We start from the raw sequence: 25,250 nt of genomic DNA, 5'->3' as shown, positions 1-25,250 counted from the left end.
TATGGTCCAATGAGATAGAAAGTTTCTGGATGAGGGCCCATTATTTTTGTATGCAGATCATCAGATATTGCAGAAGGTGACTGTTCAGCAATCATTCCCTTAGAAAGTGAACTTCCTATTTTTCAACAGCATAACAGCTCACTAGATGGACATTTTTAAGTCCTGTGGACAAAATGCTGGTGACAGAGGGCACACAGTTAGAGCCTGAACCTCAACCAAGGTAGGAGGTTAGGGTCCAGGAGGACTTCCCACACTCATCCAGGACTGCTAGTTCCGCAATGAAGAGCAATGACTTTGTAGGTACATTACTCGGTTGCCGGAGGAGGAAGCAGTCACTCTGGATCCCACTTCTCTTGACACCATGTAATTCTGATCAGTTTTGACCAAGAACTGCAAGGCCCAGAGAGATTAAGTGATTTAGCCAAGGTCCCACTCTTAGTGTTAGTCAGTGGGAAAGTCAAAACTAGATCTACCATCCCTTTTAGGTACTCGTTCCACAGCCTAACACTGTCTTACCCTTAATTCTAGAAACTTAACATAGGTGTATTGAAAAGTCTACTAGTAATGTCTGAAAGTTCTGGCTGTAGGTAGAAGCTGCACCCTATTTTTGATGGTAAACACTGCTGTCAGGCTGGTGTGAGGAAACAGGCCCTCTTGTTTACATTGAATGGTGGGACGTAAATTGGTAAAGCCTCTTTGGAGAGCAGATTGGCAATATCTCTGAAAATTTAAAATGCATATGCCTGTTACCTAGCAGTTGTACTTTTAGCAAAAGTACACAAAGATATGTACAACTTAATTTGTTGTATTAGTATTATTTGTAATAAAAGCCTGGAAACAAATGTCCATTAGATTGGTTAAATACATAATAATAACTGCTATAAAAGGGATTACTATGCAGAGGTTAAGAATCAGTTAGATTTGGATTTCTGGCCAAGACAGAGGCTTAGTGGATATACTTTGCCTCCTCGCTCAATCGAAAGAAGGACAACAACAAATTAAAAAACATAAATAACCAGAACTGTCAGAAAATTGAACTGTATGAAAGCCCAACAACCAAGGAGTTAAAGAAGAAACATTCCTCCAGACCCGGTAGGAGGGGCAGAGACAGGCAGCCAGGTTGGAGAGGACTCTCAGCAAGGCTGCAGCTGGCGGACTGGGCAAGGCAGTGGCTGGTGGAGTGCATCGTCCCACATTTGCATGTGGATAAACTGGCAGGAATAACTGGGGAGCAAGACAGACTGCAAAACTCAGAGTTCCAGCATGGGAAAAGGAAGCCTCAAAACCTCTGACTAAAAAAAACCTGTGGGTTTTTTAAGGCAGCAGGAGAAGCTTCCAGCCTCACAGGAAAGTTTGTTGCAGAGATCCAGAGGGTCCTAGAACATACACAAACCTGCCCACCTGGGAATCAGCACCAGAAGGGCCCAATTTGCTTGTGGGGCTAGTGACTGAAAGATGGCAAAGAGCTGAGCAAGTGGCATTGTTTCCTATTGGACCCCTCTCTCACAGCATGACAGTGCAGTGACACCGATTGCCCTTCCCTGGTGAATACCTAAGTCTCTGCCCCTTACTACGTAACAGGAGCACCAAAACAAAGAAATATGGCCCAAATGAAAGAACAGATCAAAGCTCCAGAAAAAATAAAACTAAGTGATGAAGAGATAGTCAACCTACCAGATGCAGAGTTCAAAATACTCGTAATCAGGATGCTCACAGAAATGGTTGAGTATGGTTGCAAAACAGGAAAAAGTGAAGGCTATGAAAAGTCAAATAAAGGAAAATGTACAGGGAACCAAAAGGGAAGGGAAGGAAACTGGGACTCAAAACAGTGGTTTGGAGCAAAAGGAAGAAATAAACATTCCATCAGAACAAAATGTAGAAATGAGAATTTAAGAAAATGAGGAGAGGCTTAGGAACCTCTGGGACAACTTTAAACATTCCAGCATTCTAGTCATAGGTGTGCCAGAAGGAGAAGAGGAAGAGCAGGAAATTGAAAACCTATCTGAACAAATAATGAAGCAGAGCTTCCCCAATCTGGCAAAGGAAATAGACTTTGAGGAAGCTCAGAGAATTCCTAAAAAGTTGGACACAGAGAAGCACACACTAAGGCACATCATGATTACATTACCCAAGATGAAAGATGAGAGAAACTTAAAAGCTGCAAGAGAAAAGGAGACATTTATCTACAAAGGAGTTCCGTAAGACTGTCAGCTGGTTTCTCAGAAGAAACGTTGCAGGCAAGAAGGGGCTGAAAGAAGTATTCGAAGTCATGAAAGGCAAGGACTTACATTCAAGATTGCTCTATTCAGCAAACTTGTCATTTAGAATGAAAGGGCAGATAAAGTGCTTCTCAGATAAGGTCAAGTTAAAGGAGTTCTTCATCACCAAGCCCTTATTATATGAAGTGTTATAGGGACTTATCTAAGAAAAAGAAGATAAAAAATACGAACAGTAAAATCACAGCAAACTCACAACTATCAACAAGTAAACTAAAAAAACCAAAACAAACTAAGCAGACAATTAGAACAGGAACAGAATCACAGAAATAAAGATCACAAGGAGGAATATCAATGGGGAAAGGGAAGAGGAGAATGGGCTTAAAGGTACAGGAAATAAGTAGCATAAATGATGGGTACAAGATAGACAGGGAGAGGTTAAAATAGTCTGAGAAATGGAGAAGCTAAAGAATTTCTATGTATGACCCATGGACATGAACTAAGTCCAGGGGAATGAGGGCAGAGGGGAATAAAGGGGAGGAAAAAAATGGGACAATTGTTATAGCATAATCAATAAAATATATTTTTAAAAGAAGAATGAGTTAGATTCTTATGTGTCAAAGTGAAGCCATCCCTAAGAAGCTGAAAAAGCAAGTTACAGAACAGTGTGCATAATTACATCCATTTATTAAAAAAATAAAGTGTATATGTGTTTGTAGACACATAGAATATCTCTGAAGAGCTGCACAAGAAGTTGAGGGAAGCTCTTTGAGAAGGGGAACTGGTGGCTAGAAGAGTTGGATAAGAGACTTTTCTCTGTAATATGCATGTATTACTTGGGAATAATTTTTTATGGGTGTCTCATATTTCTGTATGTCTTGTGATCAGAAGCGCCAGCTGCCCTTTGTTCTGTACTGTTTTTTCAAAAATATTAGTATAGCAAACAGTTTTGGACTATAGAGGCATTATATTTTTCCTGAGAAAAATTCATATTTATGTACTCCGTAGAATAATAAAAATAATGTCTCCTTGACTCAGAGGTCAGGCAGACTTAATCTCCATTAAAATATTTGGGTTCCCTTCACTGGAGCTTCCTCCTCTGTACCACAGCCCACTGCATGTGCAGGCATCTCCTGCCCACTTTGTGTTGCCTTACGTGATTGGGTCGATCATCTGTCTCCTGCTATTGCTGTGAGTACTGAAGTCTTTTGTCTCTGACTCAGGAGTCTTATGTCTTCTGCCAATATCCATTGAAACTATGGCAGGCTAACTTGTTAGCTTGCAAGTAGGTAATATCTCAGACCCTTTGTAATTCTTGACAGAATACCTACTGGAAAAAGAATACAATGAGAGAAGTGAAGAAAGAAGATGAGGTAGAAAGAGTAGAACCTGCGACTGCTCGTGCTTGGCCTGGGCGATGAGATTGTCATCCTCAAGAAGTTCAGTGGAGAAGACATTGACACCATTTCTCCAATGCTGGGCTTCAATGTCAAGACCTGGACACCAGAGATTAAAGCTGAACATCTGAGATGCTGGGAGATGGAAGTCCCAGTGCTCCTACTGGTGGAACTACTTTGAGTGTACCAACAACCTCATCTGGATAGTGGACAGCACTGACCACCAGTGCATGCAGGACTGACAGCAGGAACTCCAGAGTCTGTCGGTGGGAGAATGCCTGGCATGAGCTACACTGCTTATCTTTGCCAACAAGCAGGACCTGCCTGGAGCACTCTAACACATTGTCCTCTAACACAATCCATGAGGCCACCGGTATAGCCAGGGTTACAGTGCCATTGCTGGGGAGAACCAGCTGTCCAGTACTGACTGCTCCTGGATAGTATGTCCAGCAAGTTCTTTGCTGCCAACTGAGACATACCAGATGCCCCACCTCACACTCTGCACCCCCACATCCTGCTCCCTGTGCCCTTGCCAAGTACCCCTCGTGGTGGAATGGGTATCAGCCAGCTCAACTAACACTCCCTGTGCCCATCTATAACCTGATGCTGCTGCTGCCACCCACTGTTTCTCCGAGGCCAGCTGGTTCCCATGGTGGGAGGGCAGGCTACTGTCCTAGCTGTCACCTTGGCTCCTAACCCACCCTACCTGCAGCTGCCATATCAAGAGGAGAGGGCTGGAGCTGCAAGATAGCCGCCTCTGCTATTATCGAGGCTGTGTTTCTCTTCCTTTGCTCAAGTGTGGAAAGAAAAAAGAAGTGAAAGTCTCATGGCTTTTTAGGTCCCATCATTCTGACTTGAAACCTGCCTGGAGCACTCTAACACATTGTCCTCTAACACAATCCATGAGGCCACCGGTATAGCCAGGGTTACAGTGCCATTGCTGGGGAGAACCAGCTGTCCAGTACTGACTGCTCCTGGATAGTATGTCCAGCAAGTTCTTTGCTGCCAACTGAGACATACCAGATGCCCCACCTCACACTCTGCACCCCCACATCCTGCTCCCTGTGCCCTTGCCAAGTACCCCTCGTGGTGGAATGGGTATCAGCCAGCTCAACTAACACTCCCTGTGCCCATCTATAACCTGATGCTGCTGCTGCCACCCACTGTTTCTCCGAGGCCAGCTGGTTCCCATGGTGGGAGGGCAGGCTACTGTCCTAGCTGTCGCCTTGGCTCCTAACCCACCTTACCTGCAGCTGCCATATCAAGAGGAGAGGGCTGGAGCTGCAAGATAGCCGCCTCTGCTATTATCGAGGCTGTGTTTCTCTTCCTTTGCTCAAGTGTGGAAAGAAAAAAGAAGTGAAAGTCCCATGGCTTTTTAGGTCCCATCATTCTGACTTGAAAATTCAGGCTAACAAGATAAGACTGATTTAGAAAACGAGTCCTTCGCCTGCAGAAAAATTGATGTGCTACAGCAGGAGAGAACCAATATTTGTTGGGCATGTATCATGTTCAAGTGTATGAGAATTGAAATACATTATTTCTTCTTTTCTCTTCCTTAAACATTTGCAGTGTAGCTGTTCTTATCCCCATTAACAGATGAGGAAACTTAGGACCAGCTGTATTACTTGCCTAAGGTGACAGTGGAATTCAAACCTGTATCTGTCTGGTGTTAAGCCCACTGTCTTTCCAATACAATAAACAGCTTCCTAACTTTCTGGAGGTGTTAGAGGTGATTTTCTATTTTTCCATAAAGAAGTTTGTTCTGTCCCATCTTCATTGTTCTGTTACCACATGGCTAGTTATTTGTGTGAGGAATTTCTCAAAGTTAGTTATCTGTAACAATCAGATTATATATAGGATTTTTTTTTCTTGTTTTGGTCTGTATAGGCAAAGATTTTAGAGTTGTGCTTCTCAAATTTTCTTTATGAAATGTCTCTACCTGCATAAGATAGTAGGTACCCTCATTGGATCTCATTTGTGATTTAAAGCAGTCCATGGCTGATACAACTTTCTTGGAAGGTTTCTGTACTACCTTCAAAATTTATGAGGATTTTATATTCCACTCGGTAATATAGTTGTTAATGTGTTATCTAGAGGTCAACAAGTAATATCCTGAGTTCAGACCAGTTGAAAGATAGTAATCAGACAGGACTCAAATCAAATTGTCGGTGTTTTTTAAATTGTGGTAAAATACATATATCATAAAATTTAGTACTTAAACCATTTTTAAGTGTACAGTTCAGTGGCATTAAGTGCATTAGCACTGTTATGCAACCATCACCACTGTTCATCTCTAGAAGTTTTCGTCATCCCGTATGAAAATGATGCCCATAAAATAATAGCTCCTTATTTCCCCTCACCTTCCAGCTCCTGGCGACCACTACCTTCTGTCTTTAATGATTTTGACAACTCTAAGTACCTCATATAAATGAAATCATACAATATTTTTCTTTTTGTGTCTGGCTTATTTCACCCTAACGTCTTCTAGGCTCATTCATGTTGTAGTATGTGTCAGAATTTACTTCTTTTTAAGGCTGAATCATATCCCATTGTATATGTATACACATTTTGTTTATCCACTTGTCTGTTGATGGACTTTTGGGTCATTTCCACCTTTTGGCTATTGTGGATAATGCTGCTGTGAACACTGGTGTACAAATAGTTGTTTGAGTCCCTGCTTTCATTCTTTTGTGTATTATCCAGAAATGGAATTGCTGGATCATATAGCAATTAATTCTATATTTAACTTTTCTGAGGAACTACCATACTGTTTTCCACAGTGGCTATACCATTGTACAGTTCCACTAGCAATATAAAAGGATTCCAATTTATTCCTCCACATCCTTGTCAACACTTGTTATTTTCTTTTTTTTTAATTTTGCTAATAGCCATCGTAATAGATGTGAAGAAATAGTTTTATTACTGGAAAAGCTCACTGAAGAAAGTGGCTTCAACATGAGTAAAGTAGGTTTGCTAGTACTTCACCCTAGAATTAGGCACACTGATCTACCTAGTCACTGGGCGGCTTGGAGTACTCAGTCAGGTCTTCGCTCTGTCAGAGCAGGTAAGGTTGTCTTCTCTGGGTAGGCAGGCAACTCCAAGGAAAAGAGCCCCAAAGTGGCTGAGCTGTTCATGCTCAGCTGTGGAAGGAGTGAAGGGAAGGGTGGGGCGGGGAGGACGGACTCTGCAGTTCTACACATGGACATGTGTGAAGAGAGAGCAAGTTTCTTCTTAACACTTACTTGAGTTTTTGTATTAAAAATACTTCTATTTCTGGGACTTCCGGCCAAGATGGAGGCATAGGTGGAAACACTGTGCCCTCTCCCACAGTAAAGTTTAAAGAAACAAAATTTAAAGACAGTAAAGTTTTAGAAACAAAAACGCAGCCAAAACAGTGAAAATTTAACTGTACGGAAGTCCAACAACAACAAACCACTCAGCCAGACAGGTAAGAGGGGTGGAGTCAGCAGTGGAGTGGGTCGGGCAGGGATGGTTGGTGGGTCCCAGGTGTGGGGTGGCGACGGGTGGACCCAGTGAGGGCGCAGGGCGGCTGGTGGACTAGGGTCACACATTCGCGAGCAGATAAACCAAGCAAAGGAGCAAACAGTGAGGCAGACCACTCAGGCGAGGGCCCCAGCGGGAATTAGAGCCTGAAAGCACCAACTGGAAAGACTTTCTCTGGGTCAAGGGTCCGGGAGAGGCTCCCAGGCTCACAGAGAGTTCGTTGGAGTACATGGGCTCACAGACCTGGGAACCAGCACCAGAGGGGCCCAATTTGCTTGTGGGAAGCCACAGAGGGGACGGAAATCTGAGAGAGCGAGCAGAGCACAGCAAAATGCTGTTTTTTTCCCTCTCTGACCCTGCCCCCACATACAGCATCACAACCCAGTGACTGGGTCGCCCGGCCATGGTGAACACTTACGGCTCCACCCCTCAAACATAACAGGTGCGAACAGACCAAACATTATGACTCAAGAACAGCTCAAAGCCCCAGAGCCTATAATTCTAAGTGACCGAGAAATAGCCAGCCTTTCAGATGCACAGTTCAAAATACTGATGATCAGGATGCTCACAGAATTGGTTGATTTTAGCCACAAATTAGAGGAATGTATGAAGGCTAAACTGAAATGAAGGGAAATGCACAGGAAACCAATAGTGATGGAAAGGAAACTGGGACTCAAATCAAGGGAGTGGACCAGAAGGTAGAAACAACCAAACAGAAAAGAATGAAGAAACAAGAATTCAAAAAAATGAGAAGAGCTTAGGAACCTCCAGGACACCTTTAAACGTTCCAACATCCAGATTATAGGGGTACCAGAAGGGGAAGAGGAAGACCAACAAGTGGAAAACTTATTTGAACAAATAATAAAGGAGAATTTCCCCAGTCTGGCAAAGGAAATAGACTTCCAGGAAATCCAGGAAGCTCAGAGAGTCCCAAAGAAGCTGGACCCAAGAAGGAACACACCAAGGCACATCATCATTACATTAGCCAAGATTAAAATGAATGAGAGAATCCTGGAAGCAGCAAGAGATAAGGGGATAGTCACCTACAAAGGAGTTCCCATCAGACTGTTGGCTGATTTCTCAAAAGAGACCTTACAGGCAAGAAGGGGCTGGAAAGAAGTCTTCCAAGTCATGAAAGGCAAGGACCTACATCCAAGATTGCTCTATCCAGCAAAGCTTTCATTTAGAATGGAAGGGCAGATAAAGTGCTTCTCAGATAAGGTCAAGTTCAAGGAGTTCATCATCACCAAGCCCTTATTATATGACATGTTAAAGGGACTTATCTAAGAAAAAGAAGATGAAAAATATGAACAGTGAAAGGACAGCAAACTCAGTTATTAACAACCACACCTAAAACAAAAGCAAACTAAGAGGACAGCTAGATCGGGAGCAGAAGCATAGAAGTGGAGAACACATGGAGGGTTAGCAACAGGGGAGTGGGAGGAGGAGAAGGGGGGAGAAGGTACAGAGAATAAGATGCATAGACGGTAGGTAGAAAATAGGGGGAGGGCAGGAATACTATGGGAAATACAGGGAAATACTATGGGAAATATGGAGGGTTATCAGCAGGGAGGGGCCTGGGGGAAAATAGGGGAAAAGGTGCAGGGAATTAGAAGCATAACTGGTAGGCACAAAATAGATAGGGGGAAATTAAGAATAGTATAGGAAATGGAGAAGCCAAAGAACTTATATTTATGACCCATGTACATGAACTAAGGGTGGAGAATGCTGGTGGGAGGAGGGGTGCAGGGCAGAGGGGGATAAAGGGGAGGGGAAAAAATGAGACTACTGTTAATAGCATAGCCAATAAAATATACTTAAAAAGGGAGCAAACTTAAGTCTTCTATAATTCTTCTGTCCAGTGATATCCAGTTACTATTTTGTATACTCTTATTTCTGTGCATGTTTTACATATCATAAAATTTTGTAACCTGTTTTAATGATCTTAATAAGCAGTTCCCCATATTGTTAGCAATTCATAAACATTTTAATTGGTGATTCTACTCTATGGTATTTCTTTTTTAAAAAGATTTTATTTTATTCATTAGTTTTAGACAGGAAGAGGGAGAAAGAGGGAGGGAAACATCAACGTGTGGTTGCCTCTCATGTGGCCTACACCTAGGACCTGGCCTGCAACCAGGCATGTGCCCTGATTGTGCCCTGATTGGGAATCAAACCAGTGAGCCTTTGGTTTGCAGGCTGGCATTCATCCATTGAGCCACACCAGCCAGGGAATAGTCTATGAATTTCTTAATTATCCTCTAATGTTTATTTAGCTTGTTTTTCTTCCTTTCTCTCATTTCCTTTCATTCTATTTTTATTTTTTACTATTATAAGTAGTGCTATAATTGACATGGTTGCCTGTTATCTTTGTCTACATTTTTTAAAAAGATTTTATTTATTTATCCCCAGAGGGGAAGGGAAGGAGAGAAGTATCAATGTATGGCTGCCTCTTGTGAGTCCCCTGCTGGGAACTGGCCTGCAACCTAGGCATGTGCCCTGACTGGGAATCGAACCGTGATCATGTGGTTCGCAGGCCTGCACTCAATCCACTGAGCCACGCCAGCCAGGGCTACATTTTTAATCATTTGTCTTAGCCTGAATACCTAGAAGTGTTTTTAAGGCTCTTAGTAGGAGGGAGGATCTCTGCTTCGCTTTATATTTTTTTGTTACAGATTAAAATGCAGTTGGGTTTAGAATTTGTTTAAACTGATTTGAGTATTCAATTGGTGAATTGAATAAGTTTTTTGGAGACTATTCAGCATTGTCTTGGGGTTTTATAGAAAAATTCTGCTTTTATCTTCCCATTGTTTGACTCATTCAACAGAAATTTATTGAAATTTATGGCCTGTTCTATTCCAGGCCATACACTAGGTGCTGCAAGAAATACTGGGATGAGCAAGAGGCAGACACTGCTCTGTGCAATGTCTTTTTACAGTGGGAGGTTGCTGTCACTGCCGTGTGTTGTTTGTTGCTTCTTCTTCAGCTACACAGGCTGCTCCCCCTTTAGTCATGTTATTTATGTTATTGAGGGATTGAACCAAAACCAAGCCTTTTTTGGAGGACAGTGTTTGCCTAGTAGAAAGTAGGAATTTTGTGTTTTTTTTAATTTTAGAGAGAGTGAGGAAGGGAGAGAAGGAGAAACATTGATATGAGAATGGTTGGTTGCCTTGCACATGCGCCCCGACTGGGGATCAAGCTCACAAACGAGGTTATGTGCTCTGAGTGGACTCAAACCCCCAATGTTTTGATAGAGGGTGACACTCCAACCAACTGAGGCACGCTAGCCAGGGTGAAAGGAGGAATTTTGATGGGACTTGACTGGTGCCTCCTTTATACCTTCTACAGCTTGTATAAATTCCTCCCTGCAGTTAAATGCCTTAAGAAGTTTCTAAGACTAATTTCTCTAACTGCACTCTGGAGCCCACCTCTCCCCTATTTCTCCACTGTCTTCTCCTGAGTGTTGGGCCTTTCTCCTTTTATTTCCTCTTTATTAGGCACCTAGAACTACTGTATTTGGCTGAGTGTAATGTGCTTTCATGTATAATGCGCATCCCTGTTTTTGGCCCAAATTTTCAGGAAAAAAATCTTTTTTCTAATATTTTAATTCAGTTATTTATTTATTTATATTTAGTTGCTTGTTTATTTTAAGGGAATATCAAGTTACTTGTTTTTGTATTATAAGGAAATTTCGGCATTTATTTTTGAATATATTATGGTACAAGAAATTTTATGTGACAAATAATTACAAAACACAAGAACCAGATACAAGGTATTTTAGGTAGTACCCATATATAATGTGCATTCGTGTTTTTCCCTCAACAATTTGGGCAAAACAGTGCTCATTATAAACAGCAAAATATGGTACCTTCCCTAAGTCCACATTCCCTTAATCACTCCTGTTTCTCCCAGTCTGTCTTCAGTTACAGCCTGCTGGCTCTTCCTTCATTATTCCATCTCTCAGATGTTAAATCTAATAGAAACTTTTCAATATTTATTTTACTTTACCCCTTAGTAGCACTGAACATTCTTGACCACAACTTGAAATGCTCCTGGTATTTTTCCTACTACTCAGCTACTACTTACCTCCTACGTGCACTCCTCTTCCCTTTAAAATTTCTCCTAAGGGTTCTCTCAGACTCTGCCCTATCTTTTGTCATTTTCTAATACTTCCTGGGTTATTTTATTTACTCTCATGGCTTCAAATGTCAGTTCATGCCTATCTCCTAATTGCTACCAAATAAATTTGTGTGTCCAACCCAAACCATGCTACCTTGTTGGGTATTTTCCCTTGTATGCCCCGCAGGTCCCTATAATTCAGTTTGTTACATCGGAACAAATCCAGAGCTTCTCTATGATCCCAAATTCTCTGAAGCATTAGTATCTACACAGCTGTGGCACTTGGAAATCCAGGTGTTGCCCTTGTTCCTTCTCTTTCACCTTTTCTCTCACTCTCATTCTCACTTAATATGTAATCAGTCAAGACCAATCATTTTAACCTCGATCACTGTTGAATCTTGTGTTTTTGTTTAGTGAACCTTTAGTCTTTAACGAAATTCTTTTCATGTGTGTAACAGCTAAAAATGCCTCTAAATGCCTTTTTAAAAATGCCTCTCTCTAAATGCCTTTTAAAAATGCCATTTTTAAAAATGCCTTTTTAAAAATGCCTCTCTCTAAATGCCTTTTAAAAAAATTTTCCCGTCCTTTTCAGTGGATTTTCAGAGTGCTTTGCATTTAGAAGGTACTGAGTAATTGTCCTGAACTGAAATGAAAGGATTCGAAACTGTTCAAAATAATGTAAAGCTGTGTGTGTGTGTGTGTGTGTATGTGTGTGTGTGTGTAACAGAATACTACTCAGCCATAAAAGAAAGAAATCTTGCTGTTGGTGACAATATGAACAGACCTTGAGGGTATAATGCTAAGTGAAATAAGCAAGAAGAAAGACAAATATATGATTACACTCATATGTGGAGTCTAAAAAACAAACTCATAGAGGATAGATGGTGATTACCAGAGGGAAAGGGGGTAGGTATGTGATGAGGTGAAGGGGGGTCAATGATATGGTGATAGATGGTAACTAGATTTTGGGGGTGATCACTTTGTGGTGTATACAGATTCAAATTATAATATGGTATATCTGAGGCCTAAAAGGAGCATAGTTCAGTTATTAACTATTATTATAGACTATCAGCTTCTAGAGCTAATCCCAATTAAATGTTAACAAGTTTAAAAAATCCGAATATACCAATTTGTTGAATGGAGGAGTTGCTAAAGGACTAAAAAAGAAATTAACCATCTTACAGCTTATTTTTTAGTGTATTAGTTTTTTTTGGCTGTCATCTCTACTTCATAGAACACAAAATAGTATGATATAATCAGATATGGGATGTGTTTCCAATTTAACAACTGGATTTTGTTTACATTAACAGGTACGTTTTAAATCTTCTATAAAACTTCACACACTTTAAATGGGAGCAATGAATGAGCAGTAAAGGTGTTATATGATAACTCAATTATAAGGAGGTAGAGAGACAGCGTGAACAAAAAGCATTCACCCACAGAGCTCTTTATGCTAGCCACCAGATGGCATAGTCATTCCACATCAGCTGGTTTCACTGAGTACAGTAAAAGTGGAAGGAGGACAGGAGGGACTGTGTCACCTGCTGTTCTAAAGAATAGAATGTCCCTGGTTGGTGTTGCTCAGTGAGTTGGGTGTCCTCTGGCAAACTAGTTAGTTAGGCCACATGCCTGGGTTGTGGTCCAGGTCCCTGGTTGGGGGTGTTCGAGAGGCAACTGATCCCTGTTTCTCTCACACATCGATATTTCTCTCCCTCTCTTTTTCCCGCCCTTTCCCTCAAAAAATAAAATACAATCTTTAAAAAATAAAGAAAGAATAGGATGTTCTTAAGTTGGTTCTTTGTAACCTCGGATATATGTTTTATATAGTAAAAATAGATCAACAATTTATAATTGCATGTTCAGATCTCATTATTTTGAGGCTGGTTTTATGCTTCTATCAAATAAACCATGTCAGTATCCCTCTTGTAGTTTCTGTGAGAAAGTTAACCCTTTTTAGTTAGAAGCATGAACAGAATATTAACATTAAAAACTGAACATATAACATTGCTATACTATGAACTATGAAGATATAATTTGATTTTATTTAGTGAATGATGCTACTGAAATTCTACTCTTAAAAATTTATTGATAGCCATTAAATGATATAAATAACTTAGATGTGACCAAAATTAGGAAAACCTTTAGTGATATGAGAAACTGAACAGAGGATATGAGGCATTATCTTTGATTCCTTTGAAATGCAAATTTTCTTTTGCTCTGTTGTAGATAGTATTCTTTGAAGTTTTAGGAAACATTCTCTCTACATTCCACATATGCATTTTAAGAATATATATAGTCCTAGAACCAGAGGAATTGACTATAATTGTATTGTAATGTTTTTATTACACACTGATAGCTATGTAATGAGGCTTAGCATAGAGATTAAGGGGGAAAACAGAAAATGGTAAATTATGGAATATCTTGGCACTTAGAGGAAATATTTAATTTAGGTTATGTGATACTTAGGCCTTTTGAGGATTTATATAGAGCATAAATAAATAATATTCAGGTTATGGAGCTATAGGACTTAACAAAGAATATATTTTCAAATTGAGATATAATTGAACTATAACATCATAGTATTTTCAGAGCACAATATAATGATTTGGTTTTATAGACACAATATTGTGAGATGATCACCACAATAAATCTAGTTAACATCCATCACCACACATAGTTACACATTTTTTTCCCTTTGATGAAAAATTTAAAATCTATGCTCAGTAACTTTTAAATATACAATACAGGACTTCTGGCTAAGATGGAGACATAGGTAGAAACACTTTGGCTCCTCAAACAACCAAAAGAAGGACAACAACAAATTTAAAAACAAAAAATAACCAAAACTGCCAGAAAATTGAACTGTATGGAAGTCCAACAACCAAGGAGTTAAAGAAGAAACAATCATCCAGGCTGGTAGATGGGGCAGAGATGGGCAGCCTGGCGGAGAAGACTCTTGACTGTGCAGTCAAGGTGGTATCTGGTGGACTGGGCAGTCCCATATTTGCATCAATCTGGATCAATCTGGAGGAACAACTGGGGAGCCAGGCAGACTGTGCAACTCGGGGTTCCAGCACAGAGAAATAAAGCATCAAAACCTCTGACTGAAAAATCCTGTTTGGGTTGAGGTGGTAGGAGAAACTCCCAGCCTCACAGGAGAGTTTGTTGCAGAGACCCACAGGGTCCGAGAACTTGCACAAAACCGTCTGCCTAGGAATCAGCACCAGAAGGGCCCAATTTGATTGTGAGTAGTGGGGGAAGTGACTGAAAACCAGCAGAGAGCTGAGCAAGCAGCAGTGTTCCCTCTCTGACCCCTCCTCACATACAGCAAACAGTGTAGTGACGTGGATTGCCCTGCCCTGGTGAACACCTAAGGCTTCCCCCCTTACTAAGTGTCAGGTGTGCCAAGACAAAGAAATAAATGGCCCAGATGAAAGAACAGATCAAAGCTCCAGATAAAGATACAACTAAGTGATGAAGAGAGAGCTAATCTACCAGATGCAGAGTTCAAAACACTGCTATTCAGGTTGCTCACAGAAATGGTTAAGTATGGTCACAAAATAGAGGAAAAAGTAAAGGCTATACAAAGTGAAATAAAGGAAAATAAATATACAGGGATCCAACAGTAAAGGGAGGGAAACTGGGACTCAAATCAATGGTTTGGAACAGAAGGAAGAAAAAATGAACATTCAACCAGAACAGAATGAAGAAACAAGAATTCAAAAAAATGAGGAGAGGCTTAGGAATTTCTGGAACAACTTTATAATGTTCCAACATTTGAATCATAGGGGTGCCAGAAGTAGAAGAAGAGCAAGAAATGTGTTAGGGGAGTGATGTGTTAGAAAAGTGATGGAGTAAATTTTGAAGACAAGAACAGTTGAGGCAGCCTGAGCTGTGTGTTAAATATCTAAAACAGGAGGGACTCTGGGAAATTATTTTTGGCCAGAGTCTGGGGTATTGGCATTCCTGTGGCCCCAAAGAACTATCGAAGCCTGAAGTCTTGGAAAGATCTAAGAGCCAACAACAGAATATCTCTCTGCTTTTTTAAGTAACAGTGGAACTGAAAGAAATATCTTTGCTGTGTGACCTGGGGCTGGGAGTAGAGGAACTAGTAAAAACCCAAGGCCCTAAGTTTTTACAGAAGAATGGTTTCCTCCAGATGTGGGCCTTAGAACATACTGAAATGAGAAATCATTTGACAGTATAGATATATAATTATCAGAACATCAGGCCAGCATTTTAGAAATAGACACCCTGCCTTAGGACATCAAAAGGACTGGAGCAGTTTCACTTAACATGAACAAGTAGTGTTCCTTGCTAGCCTTAGAATTGAAGAAAAATACAGGGGGAAAAATATTTAGTCATGGGATCAATTCTGTATTTTCAGATTAGATCTTTCTTTTCAAGCACTTTGGAGGAATGGGATTAGGAAGGCACCAAACATTGAGAAGCACCCCCTACTCATTCTCCAGTAACAACTTCTAGAATCTCACAGAAATTTGGTTATTTTGTTTGCCTGAAAGAGTGTCCTTATCATCAACTCTTTCCATCTGTCATTCGGCTCAGTCTAAATCTCTGTGGGCTTTGTTCTGTTGGTTGTGTGAGCTGTCCCTTGCTTTTTTGCCTTTGACATTCATGTTTTCAAGGTTGCCCATTGCCTGACACTTTCAATTTCCTGGATGTTAGTTAGCTGAAATTTTACCAGATATCCCAGGCGATTCAGGGATACTAGAGAAAATAAATGTTTAATATCCATTGCATTTTATATTGTAAAGTTAAAACTTCGGGTGTATTTGAAAGGAATTTTTAATGTAATTTACAAAATTTAGAAAATGAAGTCCAGATATAAAGAAGATATATCATTGTAGGTCTAGCTTTAATGTATTTTCCTAAGTATAAGAAAACTTAAAATAATGGGAAGGGAATGTCAGTGGGATACTGCATTTTCTGTGTACCACTGTAACAGAATTTTCCTGCAATAAATGAAAAGAGAGGGCAGAAAGTGAAGAAACTCAGTTGCAGTGAGGCAAGTGGTACAGGTCACAAATAAAATCTTCCCAGTGGCGAGACTCGTAGTGAGCACGGTGCCCTTTATGCCTGTCTGGGGTGGGGGAATAGGAGTGGGGTGTCACATCTCATCAAAAACAGGGTCTTCTCGTGGGAGCCCAAGTTGTCAGAGATGGCACAGATTGGCCTGTCATGTGTCCTGTCAGAGTGAAGAGGCACTACCTGTTATAGAACCATAAAACCAGATTTTATTTCTTATGCACTGAATTGTTATAAAATATTTTTAATTATAATTATATTTACAGTATATTTACTTATGTTTGTATAGTAATTTTATAGTTGAAATATAATATATTTATAATGATTTATGTTAGATATACTTCTTTAAAAGAAATCTAGTAAAATAAAGCTCCATGTGTATAAAATTTGGGTGACTTTCTCTGTTTGTTAACCTATAAATTTTACTTCTTAAGAAACTTTGAGGCACTTGTAAAACATATGTATCTACAGATAACTTCCTAATATTTCTTGGAATTTTCACTGACTGGCACTTTCTGATTTTTTTAAACAGTGATCACATGGAAAATGTGTATGGCTACTTAATGAAGTACACCAACCTTGTCACTGGGTGGCAGTACAGGTAAGTGTGACTTTGGTTATTCTGTGACACATCATTCTCCCAAGAGACCAGAATTAGGGGTGATAATTTTATATCCTGATATAGTACTTCAGTATAAACATGGCTGGGGAACCTTTTAGGAAGGATTTACCATGTTTTCTAAAAGTCGGATGACTTTCTTCTCTTTTTTAGAGGGTGGGAAGAGCTGTATCTTCCAAATTACAGCCTCCAAATACCTCAGAAGTTAATTATTTTAGGATTATAACCACTTGTTTTCTTGAATTGGGTTTACTAAAATATTTGTGGTGATTAGGCTATTAGGGTGGTTTGGAGGCACCAAGCAGATTGGTGTTAGGTGCCTGTTGTGTGTACAATTCTCAGAACTTTTCTGGGACCTTGAGAGGTTAAATAACCAGTCCAAGGCCACACAGGGAAGTCAGTAAGTAGCAAAGCCAGCTCTCGTAAAGACTTTGTAGAATTGGCATTTGTGGAGCAGGGGGATTAAACTTTTATTTTTTAAATTGTGGTAAAATGTACATAACAAAATTTGACGGTTTAAAAACATTTGTAAGTGTACAGTTCAGTGTATTAAATATGCTCACATTGTTGAGCAGCCACTACCATGATCACTGTGACCCATCTCCTGAACTCTTTGCATCTTCTTGAACTGATACTTCTGTGCCCATTAAACACCTGCCTCCCTCGGTCCTCGGCAGCCGCTCTTCTACTTTCTGTCTCTGTGAATTTAATTATTCTAGGTACCTCATTTAAGTGATGTCATAGAATGCTTGTTCTTTTGTGACTGTCTTATTTCATTTAGCGTAATATCTTCAATGTTCATTCATACCGTAGCATGTGTTAGATTTTCTTTTCTTTTGAATGTGGAATAATATTCGATTGTATGTGTGTACCACACTTTATTTACTTATTTGTCAGTGGACAGTAAGGTTGCTTTTACTTTTTAGCTGTAGTGAATCATGCTGCTATGAATATTGCTGTACTAATATTTCTTTGAGTCCTGGATTTCACTTCGTGTGTGTGTATACCCAGAGCTGGAATTGCTGGATCATATGCTAATGCTACATTTAACTTCTTAGGGAATTCCCCATACCATTATTCATAGTGGCTACACCATTTTACATTTCTACTAGCAATGCACAAGGGTTCCAATGTCTCTACATGCTCACCAACATTCTTTTCCTATTTTCTGTACTTTTAACATAATAGTCATTCTAATGGGTGTGAAATGGTATCTGTGTGGGTGTTAAACTTTCAAAAATGATAATGCTAGCCCTGACCAGTGTGGCTCAGTTGGTTGGACGTCAACCCTCAAAGTGAGGATTGCCAATTCATTCCCCAGTCAGGGCACAGGCCAGGGTTGTGGGTTCAGTCCCTGGTCAGGGCACGTACAAGGGGTAACAGGTCAGTGTTTTTATTCCTCTTTTTTTCCATCCCTTCCTCTCTCTCTAACAATGAATAAATAAAATCTTTTTAAAAATAAATAAGAAAATAAAAATGATGATCAAATTCAAATGATGAATTTGAACCCAAATACTTCTGACTCCAAAGTCTGTGTTTTTATATTATATCATATTGCCTCTAATTTATAAGTCATTTGGAGACTTCTGCTTTTGGTCATGATAGAATAACAGAAGCTGAAATTTCCGTCTTACCTTAAACAGCTATAAAATGAGGTATATGAAAGAATGATTCTCAGATATTTTTAAAGAGTAGTTGGAACACTAATCAAAATGTCATTATTGAAAAGAGAAGGCAGTTTGGGCCATGTTTAGTTTGAAGTAACATTAGAAAATCCAAGTGGGAGTGACATGCAGGAAGTTGGAGGTCATATGAAAGGTCAAAGCTGATATTAAAAATTAGAAGAGATCTTTTCTTTTTAAAGAATTTTTATTGATTATGCTATTAGAGTATTTCCCCCTTTATCCCTCCTCCACCCTGCACCCCCCAGCCCTCCAGCGTTCCCCCCCCTTAGTTCATGTCTATGGGTTGTACCTGTAAGTTCTTTGACTTCTCTGTTTCCTATACCATTTTTTATCTCTCCCCATCTATTTTATACCTACCAATTATGCTTCTTCCCTGTACATTTTCCCCATTCCTCCTTTCCCCCTCCCCACTGAACTCCCTCCACGTGATGTCCGTTTCTCTGATTCTGTTCCTGTTCTAGTTGTTTACTTAGTTTTTGTTTTTGTTGTTTGTCTTTTAGGTTCATTCGTTGATAGTTGTGAGATTGTTGTCATTTTACTGTTCATACTTTCATCTTCTTTTTCTTAGATGAGTCCCCTTCACATTTCATATAATAAGGGCTTGGTGATGATGAATTCCTTTGACTTGACCTTATTTGGGAAGCACTGTATCTGCCCTTCCATTCTAAATGAAAGCTTTGCTGGATAGAGTAATTTTGGATGTAGGTCCTTGCCTTTCATAACTTCAAATACTTCTTTGCAGCTTCTTCTTGCCTGCAAGATTTGTTTTGAGAAATCATTTGATAGTCTAATGGGAACTTCTTTGTAGGTAACTGTCCCCTTATCTCTTGCTGCTTCTAGGATTCTCTCCTTCATTTTAATCTTGGCTAATGTAATTATGATGTGCCTTGGTGTGTTCCTTCTTGGGTCCAGCTTCTTTGGGACTCTCTGAGCTTCCTGGACTCCCTGGAAGTCTATTTCCTTTGCCAGATTGGGGAAGTTCTTTATTATTTGTTCAAATAAGTTTTCCACTTGTTGCTGTTCCTCTTCCCCTTCTGGTACCCCTATAATTCAGATGATGGAATGTTTAAAGATGTCCTGGAGGTTCCTAAGCTCTCCTCATTTTTTTGAATCCTTGTTTCTTCATTCTTTTCTGTTTGGTTGTTTCTTTCTTCCTTCTGGTCCACTCCCTTGATTTGAGTCCCAGTTTCCTTTCCATCACTATTGGTTTCCTGTGCATTTCCCTCATTTCAATTAGTTTAGCCTTCATTTGTTCCTCTAATTTGTGACTAAAATCAGCCAGATCTGTGAGCATCCTGACCACCAGTGTTTTGAACTGTGCATCTGAAAGGTTGGCTATTTCTTGGTCACTTAGAATTAGAGGCTCTGGAGCTTTGAGCTATTCCCGAGTCATAATGTGTGGTCTGTTTGCACCTGTTATGTATGAGAGGTGGAGCCTTAAGTGTTCACCAGGGCCGTGCGACCCAGTCACTGGGCTGTGATGCTGTATGTGGGGACGGAGTTAGAGAGGGAAAAATACGGCACTTTGCTCCACTCTCTCTCAGATTTCTGTCTTCTCTGTGGCTTCCCACAAGCAAATTGGGCCCTCCTGGTGCCAGTTCCCGGGTGTGTGAGCTTGTGTACCCTCCAGGACCCTGTGGGTCTCTCCAATGAACTCTCTGTGAGCCTGGGAGCCTCTCCCAGCACCTCGACCCCGAAAGTCTCTTCAGTTGGTGCTTTCAGGCTCTAATTCCCATTGCTGGGGACCTAGCCTGAGTGGTTTGTCTCACTGTTCGCTCCTTCACTTGGTTTATCTGCACGTGAATATTTGACCACAGTCCGCCAGCCGCCCTGCGACCTTACTGGGTCCACCCGTTGCCACCCCATGCCTGGGATCCGCTAACCACAGCTGCCTGGGCCAGTCCAACCGAACTCCGCCCCTTACTGGTCTGGCTGAATGGTTCGTTGTTGTCGGACTTCCGTACAGTTCAATTTTCACTGTTTTGGCTGCGTTTTTATTACTAAAACTTTGTTGTTTTTAAATTTAGTTGTGTGAGGAGGCACAGTGTTTCCACCTATGCCTCCATCTTCACCGGAAATCATGACCCTTTGGTTCACAGCCTTCTCTCAATCCACTGAGCCACACCAGCCAGGAGATACTGTGGTTTTTACAAAGTGAAGGTTTATGGCCACACTGCACAGAACAAGTATATCAGTGCCATCCTTTCAGCAGCATTCATGTACTTCATGTCTCTTTTTCACATTCTGGTGATTCTTGCTGTATTTTAAACTTATTTCTTACATGTGTTATGGTGGTTCATGATCAGTGATCTTTGATATTACTATTATAATTGTTTTTGAGGAGCCACAAACCCTACACATATAAAACAGCCAACTTAGTCTATAAATATTGTGTGTGCTCTGACTGCTCCACTGACTGGATATTCCCCCACCTCTGTGTCTCTCCCCCTCCTCAGGGCTCTCTAATTCCTGAGACACAACAGTGTTGAGAGTAGGCCAATTTCAGTAGGCCTCTAAGTGTCTAAGTGAGATGAAATTTCTTTTCCAGTGAATACAGGAATGGTAAAGTATAAAAGCCTCATCGCTTTTGGAGGAAGTGGAGGAAGTTTAAGTGATGTGGGTAAATCAAACCAGCCTCAACATTTTCTTAAGCCAAAGCCTAATCCAGAGCCAAGCCCTAACTCTTTAATTCTAGGAAGTCTGAGAGAGGTGAGGAAGCTGCAGAAGAAAAATTTGAAGGTAGCAGGGGTTGGTTCATGGCATTTAAGGAAATAAGCTGTCTCCAAAATGTAAGAATCAAGGTGAAGCAGCAAGTAGTTATGTAGAAATTGTGGCAAGTTCTCCAGAAGACCTAGCTAAGATGATTAATGTAGGTGGCTACACTAAATAACAGATTTTCAGTAGACAAAACAGCCTCCTGTTGGAAGAAGATGCCATGTATAGGACTCTCATAGCTGGAGAAGAGAAGTCAGTGCTGGCTTCAAAAGATGGGCTGACTCTCTTGTTAGGGGCTAATGCAGATGGGGACTTTGAGTTGAAGCCAATGCTCATTTACTATTCTGCAGATCTGGCACCTTTAAGATTCATGCCAAATCTACTCTGCCTTGTTCTATAAATGTAGCAGTAAAGCCTGATGACAGCACATCTGTTAGCAGCATGATTTATTGACTATTTTAAGCCCACTGTTGACACTTACTGCTGAGGAGAAAAGATTCCTTTCAAAATATTAGTGCTTATTGACATTTTACCTGGTCACTCAAGAGCTCTGATAGAGAGTATATTGAATACGACAAGATTGATGTTGTTTTCATGTCTGCTAACAGAACATCTATTTTGCAGCCTATGGACTAAGGAGTAACTTTTGACTTTCAAATGTTATTATTTTAGAAATACATTTTGTAAGTTTATAACTGCCATAGATATTGGTTCCTTTGATGAATCTGCACAAAGCCAACTGAAAACATTCTGGAAAGGGTTCATCATTCTAGATGTCATTAAGAATATTCATGATTCATGGGAAGAGATCAAAATATTAGCATTCATCGGAATTTGGAAGAACTTGATTCCAGCCCTCATGCATGACTTTGAGGGGTTCAGTACTTCAGTGGAGGAAGTAACTGCATGCGTGGCAGAAATAGCAAGAACAAGAATTAAAAGTGGAGCCTAAAGATGTGACTNAAACAAAGGGGGGGGGGAAGGGTGGGGGAGGGAGTGTGCTGGTGGAGGGGAATGAAGGGGGGGAATAGAACAACTGTAATGGTATAATCAATAAAATATATTTAAAAAAAGAATATTCATGATTCATGGGAAGAGATCAAAATATTAGCATTCATAGGAATTTGGAAGAACTTGATTCCAGCCCTCATGCATGACTTTGAGGGGTTCAGTACTTCAGTGGAGGAAGTAACTGCATGCGTGGCAGAAATAGCAAGAACAAGAATTAAAAGTGGAGCCTAAAGATGTGACTGAATTGCTTCAATTTCATGATAAAATTTTAATGGATGAGGAGTTGCTTCTTCTTGACAAGGAAAAAAAGTGGTTACATGATTTGGAATCAAGACAATTGTATGAAAATTGAGAGTTCCGACCAAGATTGAGGTGTAGGTAGAAACCCTTCTCTTCCTTGCACAACCAAAAGGAGGATAACGGCCAATCTAAAATCAATAAACAACCAAAGTGCCAGAAAATCAAGCTGCATGGAACTTGGACAACCAAGGAATTAAAGAAAAAATTAACCAGACTGGTAAGGTGGACCATGTGCTCTGACTAAGAAAACCTCAGTGCAGCGGCTGAGGGGTGGGGGAGAGCTGAGCTGGGCAGAGCTGTGCGGAAGAGACTGACTTAAGGGGAAAACTGAGGCTCAGAGCTGACTGTGGTCTAAGGATGGGGTTACCACAGTGAGAGATACTTCCAGTCGGACACAAGAGTCCATTGGAAAGTGCACTAAAGAAGAGCATGCAAGCTGCATTGTTCCCTCTCTGGCCCCCTCTCCCACAGGCAGTGCAGCAAAGAGGGTGGCCCTGCCTAGGTGAATACCTAAGGCCCCGCCCATTACAACTTACCAGGTGTGCCAAGACAGTGAAATATGGCCCAAATGAAAAAACACAGCAGAACCTCAGAACTAAGTGATGAGGAGATTGCCAGCCTATCTGATGGAGAATTTAAAGTTCTGGTAATCAAAATGCTTACAGAACTGATTGAGCTTGGTTGAAAAATGAAAGAACAAATGAAAGATACCCAAAATGAAATAAAGTGAAATAATTCAGGGAACCAACAGTGACAAGAAGGAAGCCAGGATTCAAAGCAACAATTTGGAACAAAAGGAAGAAATAAATATCCAACTGTATCAGAATGAAGAAACAAGAATCCAAAAAAATGGAGAGAGGCTGAGGATTGTCTGGGACAACCTGAAATGTTCTAATATCCTATTCATAGGGGTGTCAGAAGGAAAAGAACAACGTCAAGAAATTGAAAACTTATTTGAAAAATAATAAAGGAAAAACTTCCCCAATTTGGCAAAGGAAATAGACTTCCAGGAAGTCCAGGAAGCCCAGAGAGTCCCAAAAAAGTTGGACCCAAAGAGAAACACACCAAGGCACATCATCATTAAGTTACCCAAGATCAAAGACAAAGAGAAGATCCTAAAAGCAGCAAAAGAGAAGGAAACAGTTACCTACAAAGGAGTTCCCATAAAACTATGAGCTGATTTCTCAAAACAAACCTTGCAGGCAAGAAGAAGCTGGAAAGAAGTATTTGAAGTTATGAAAGGCAAGGACCTACATTCAAGATTAATCTATCCAGCCAAGCTTTCATTTAGAATGGAAGGGCAGATACAGTGCTTCCCAGATAAGGTCAAGTTCAGGGAGCTCATTATCACCAAGCCCTTATTATATGAAATGTTAAAGGGACTTATCTAAGAAAAAGAAGATAAAAAATATGAACAATGAAATGACAACAAACTCACAACTATCAACAAATTAACCTAGAAGAAAAGAAAAACAAGGAAAACAAAAGCTAAGCAAATAACCAGGACAGGAACAGAATCAGAGAAATGGACATCACACAGAGGGAGTTCAATGGGGAGGGGAAGGGAGAAATGGGAGGGGGGGAGGTACAGGGAAGAAGAAGTATAATTAGTATGCCTAAAATAGACGAGAGATAAAAAATGGTATAGGAAACAGAGAACTCAGAGAACTTTTATGTACAACCCATGGACCTGAACCAAGGGGAGGGGGGAATGTTGGAGGGTAGAGGAGGGATACAGGGGGGGAAATTGAGAAAACTGTAATAGCGTAATCAATAAAAATACCAAAAAGAGATTCTATGAAAGTTGCTGACACAGCAACAAGGGATTTAGAATATTATATAAGCTTAGTTGGTAAAGCAGCAACAGGGTTTCAGAGAATTGAAGCTCTGTGGTGGGTAGGATGCTATCAAACATCATTGTATCCTACAGAAAAATTGCTCCCAATCAACACAGCAGACTTTATTATCTTATTTTAAGAAATTGCCACAGCCACCCTCAGCATCGGCACCCTGATCTGCCAGTAGCAATCAATGTGGAGGCCTGACCCACCGTCATCAAAAAAGTGTACAATTTGTGGAAGGTACAGGTGATGGTTAGCATTTTTTAGAAGTAAACTATTTTTAAATTAAGTTATTTTCATTTTTTTAGGCATAATGCTATTGCACACTTAGTAGACCACTGTGTAGTATAAACATAACTTTTATGTGTATTGAGAAACCAAAAAATTTGTGGCTTGCTTTATTGTAGGGGTCTGGAACCAAACCCTCAGGATCTCTGAGATACGCTTGCATTGGGAAATGATCAACACAATAAATCTAGTTAACATTTGTCACCGTACACAGTTACAGTTTTTTTTCTTGTGATAAGAACTTTTGAGATCTACTCTCAATATCTTTCGAGTACACAGTATAATATTAACTGCAGTCACCCTGCTGCTGTGCAATTATTGGCTCATTTCAATAATTCTGTTGGTCCCTTCTCAGCATTACTTTCCGTATATCTAGGTGAGACCTCCCATCTTGTAAATTTGTGGTAATGCTTTTAGGGTAAGAAATATGTGTTCATAGCAAACCTGACAGTTCCAAACATATTGTACTCTAAATTCTTTAAATCGACTGCTTTTAGAAGACAAGATAA

The 25,250-nt window shown here is 40.3% G+C and overlaps 1 protein-coding gene across 1 annotated transcript in view; it reads left to right on the top strand.

The window, feature by feature from the left end:
- The window catches only part of OSBPL11 (oxysterol binding protein like 11), a 93,802-nt gene that overhangs the window by 18,053 nt on the left and 50,499 nt on the right, over positions 1 to 25,250 (top strand). The window contains exon 2 of the mRNA XM_037033670.1: positions 16,815 to 16,883. Within this exon, the coding sequence (XP_036889565.1) occupies positions 16,815 to 16,883 (69 nt within the window). The remainder of the gene's footprint in view (positions 1 to 16,814; positions 16,884 to 25,250) is intronic.

The sequence above is a fragment of the Sturnira hondurensis genome, unplaced genomic scaffold (assembly GCF_014824575.4).
Source record: "Sturnira hondurensis isolate 20B ecotype Veracruz unplaced genomic scaffold, ASM1482457v3 Scaffold0021765, whole genome shotgun sequence".
NCBI classification, from domain to species: domain Eukaryota; kingdom Metazoa; phylum Chordata; class Mammalia; order Chiroptera; family Phyllostomidae; genus Sturnira; species Sturnira hondurensis.
The sequence above is the reverse complement of the archived record's forward strand: the minus strand, read 5'-3'. Positions and strand labels throughout refer to the sequence as shown.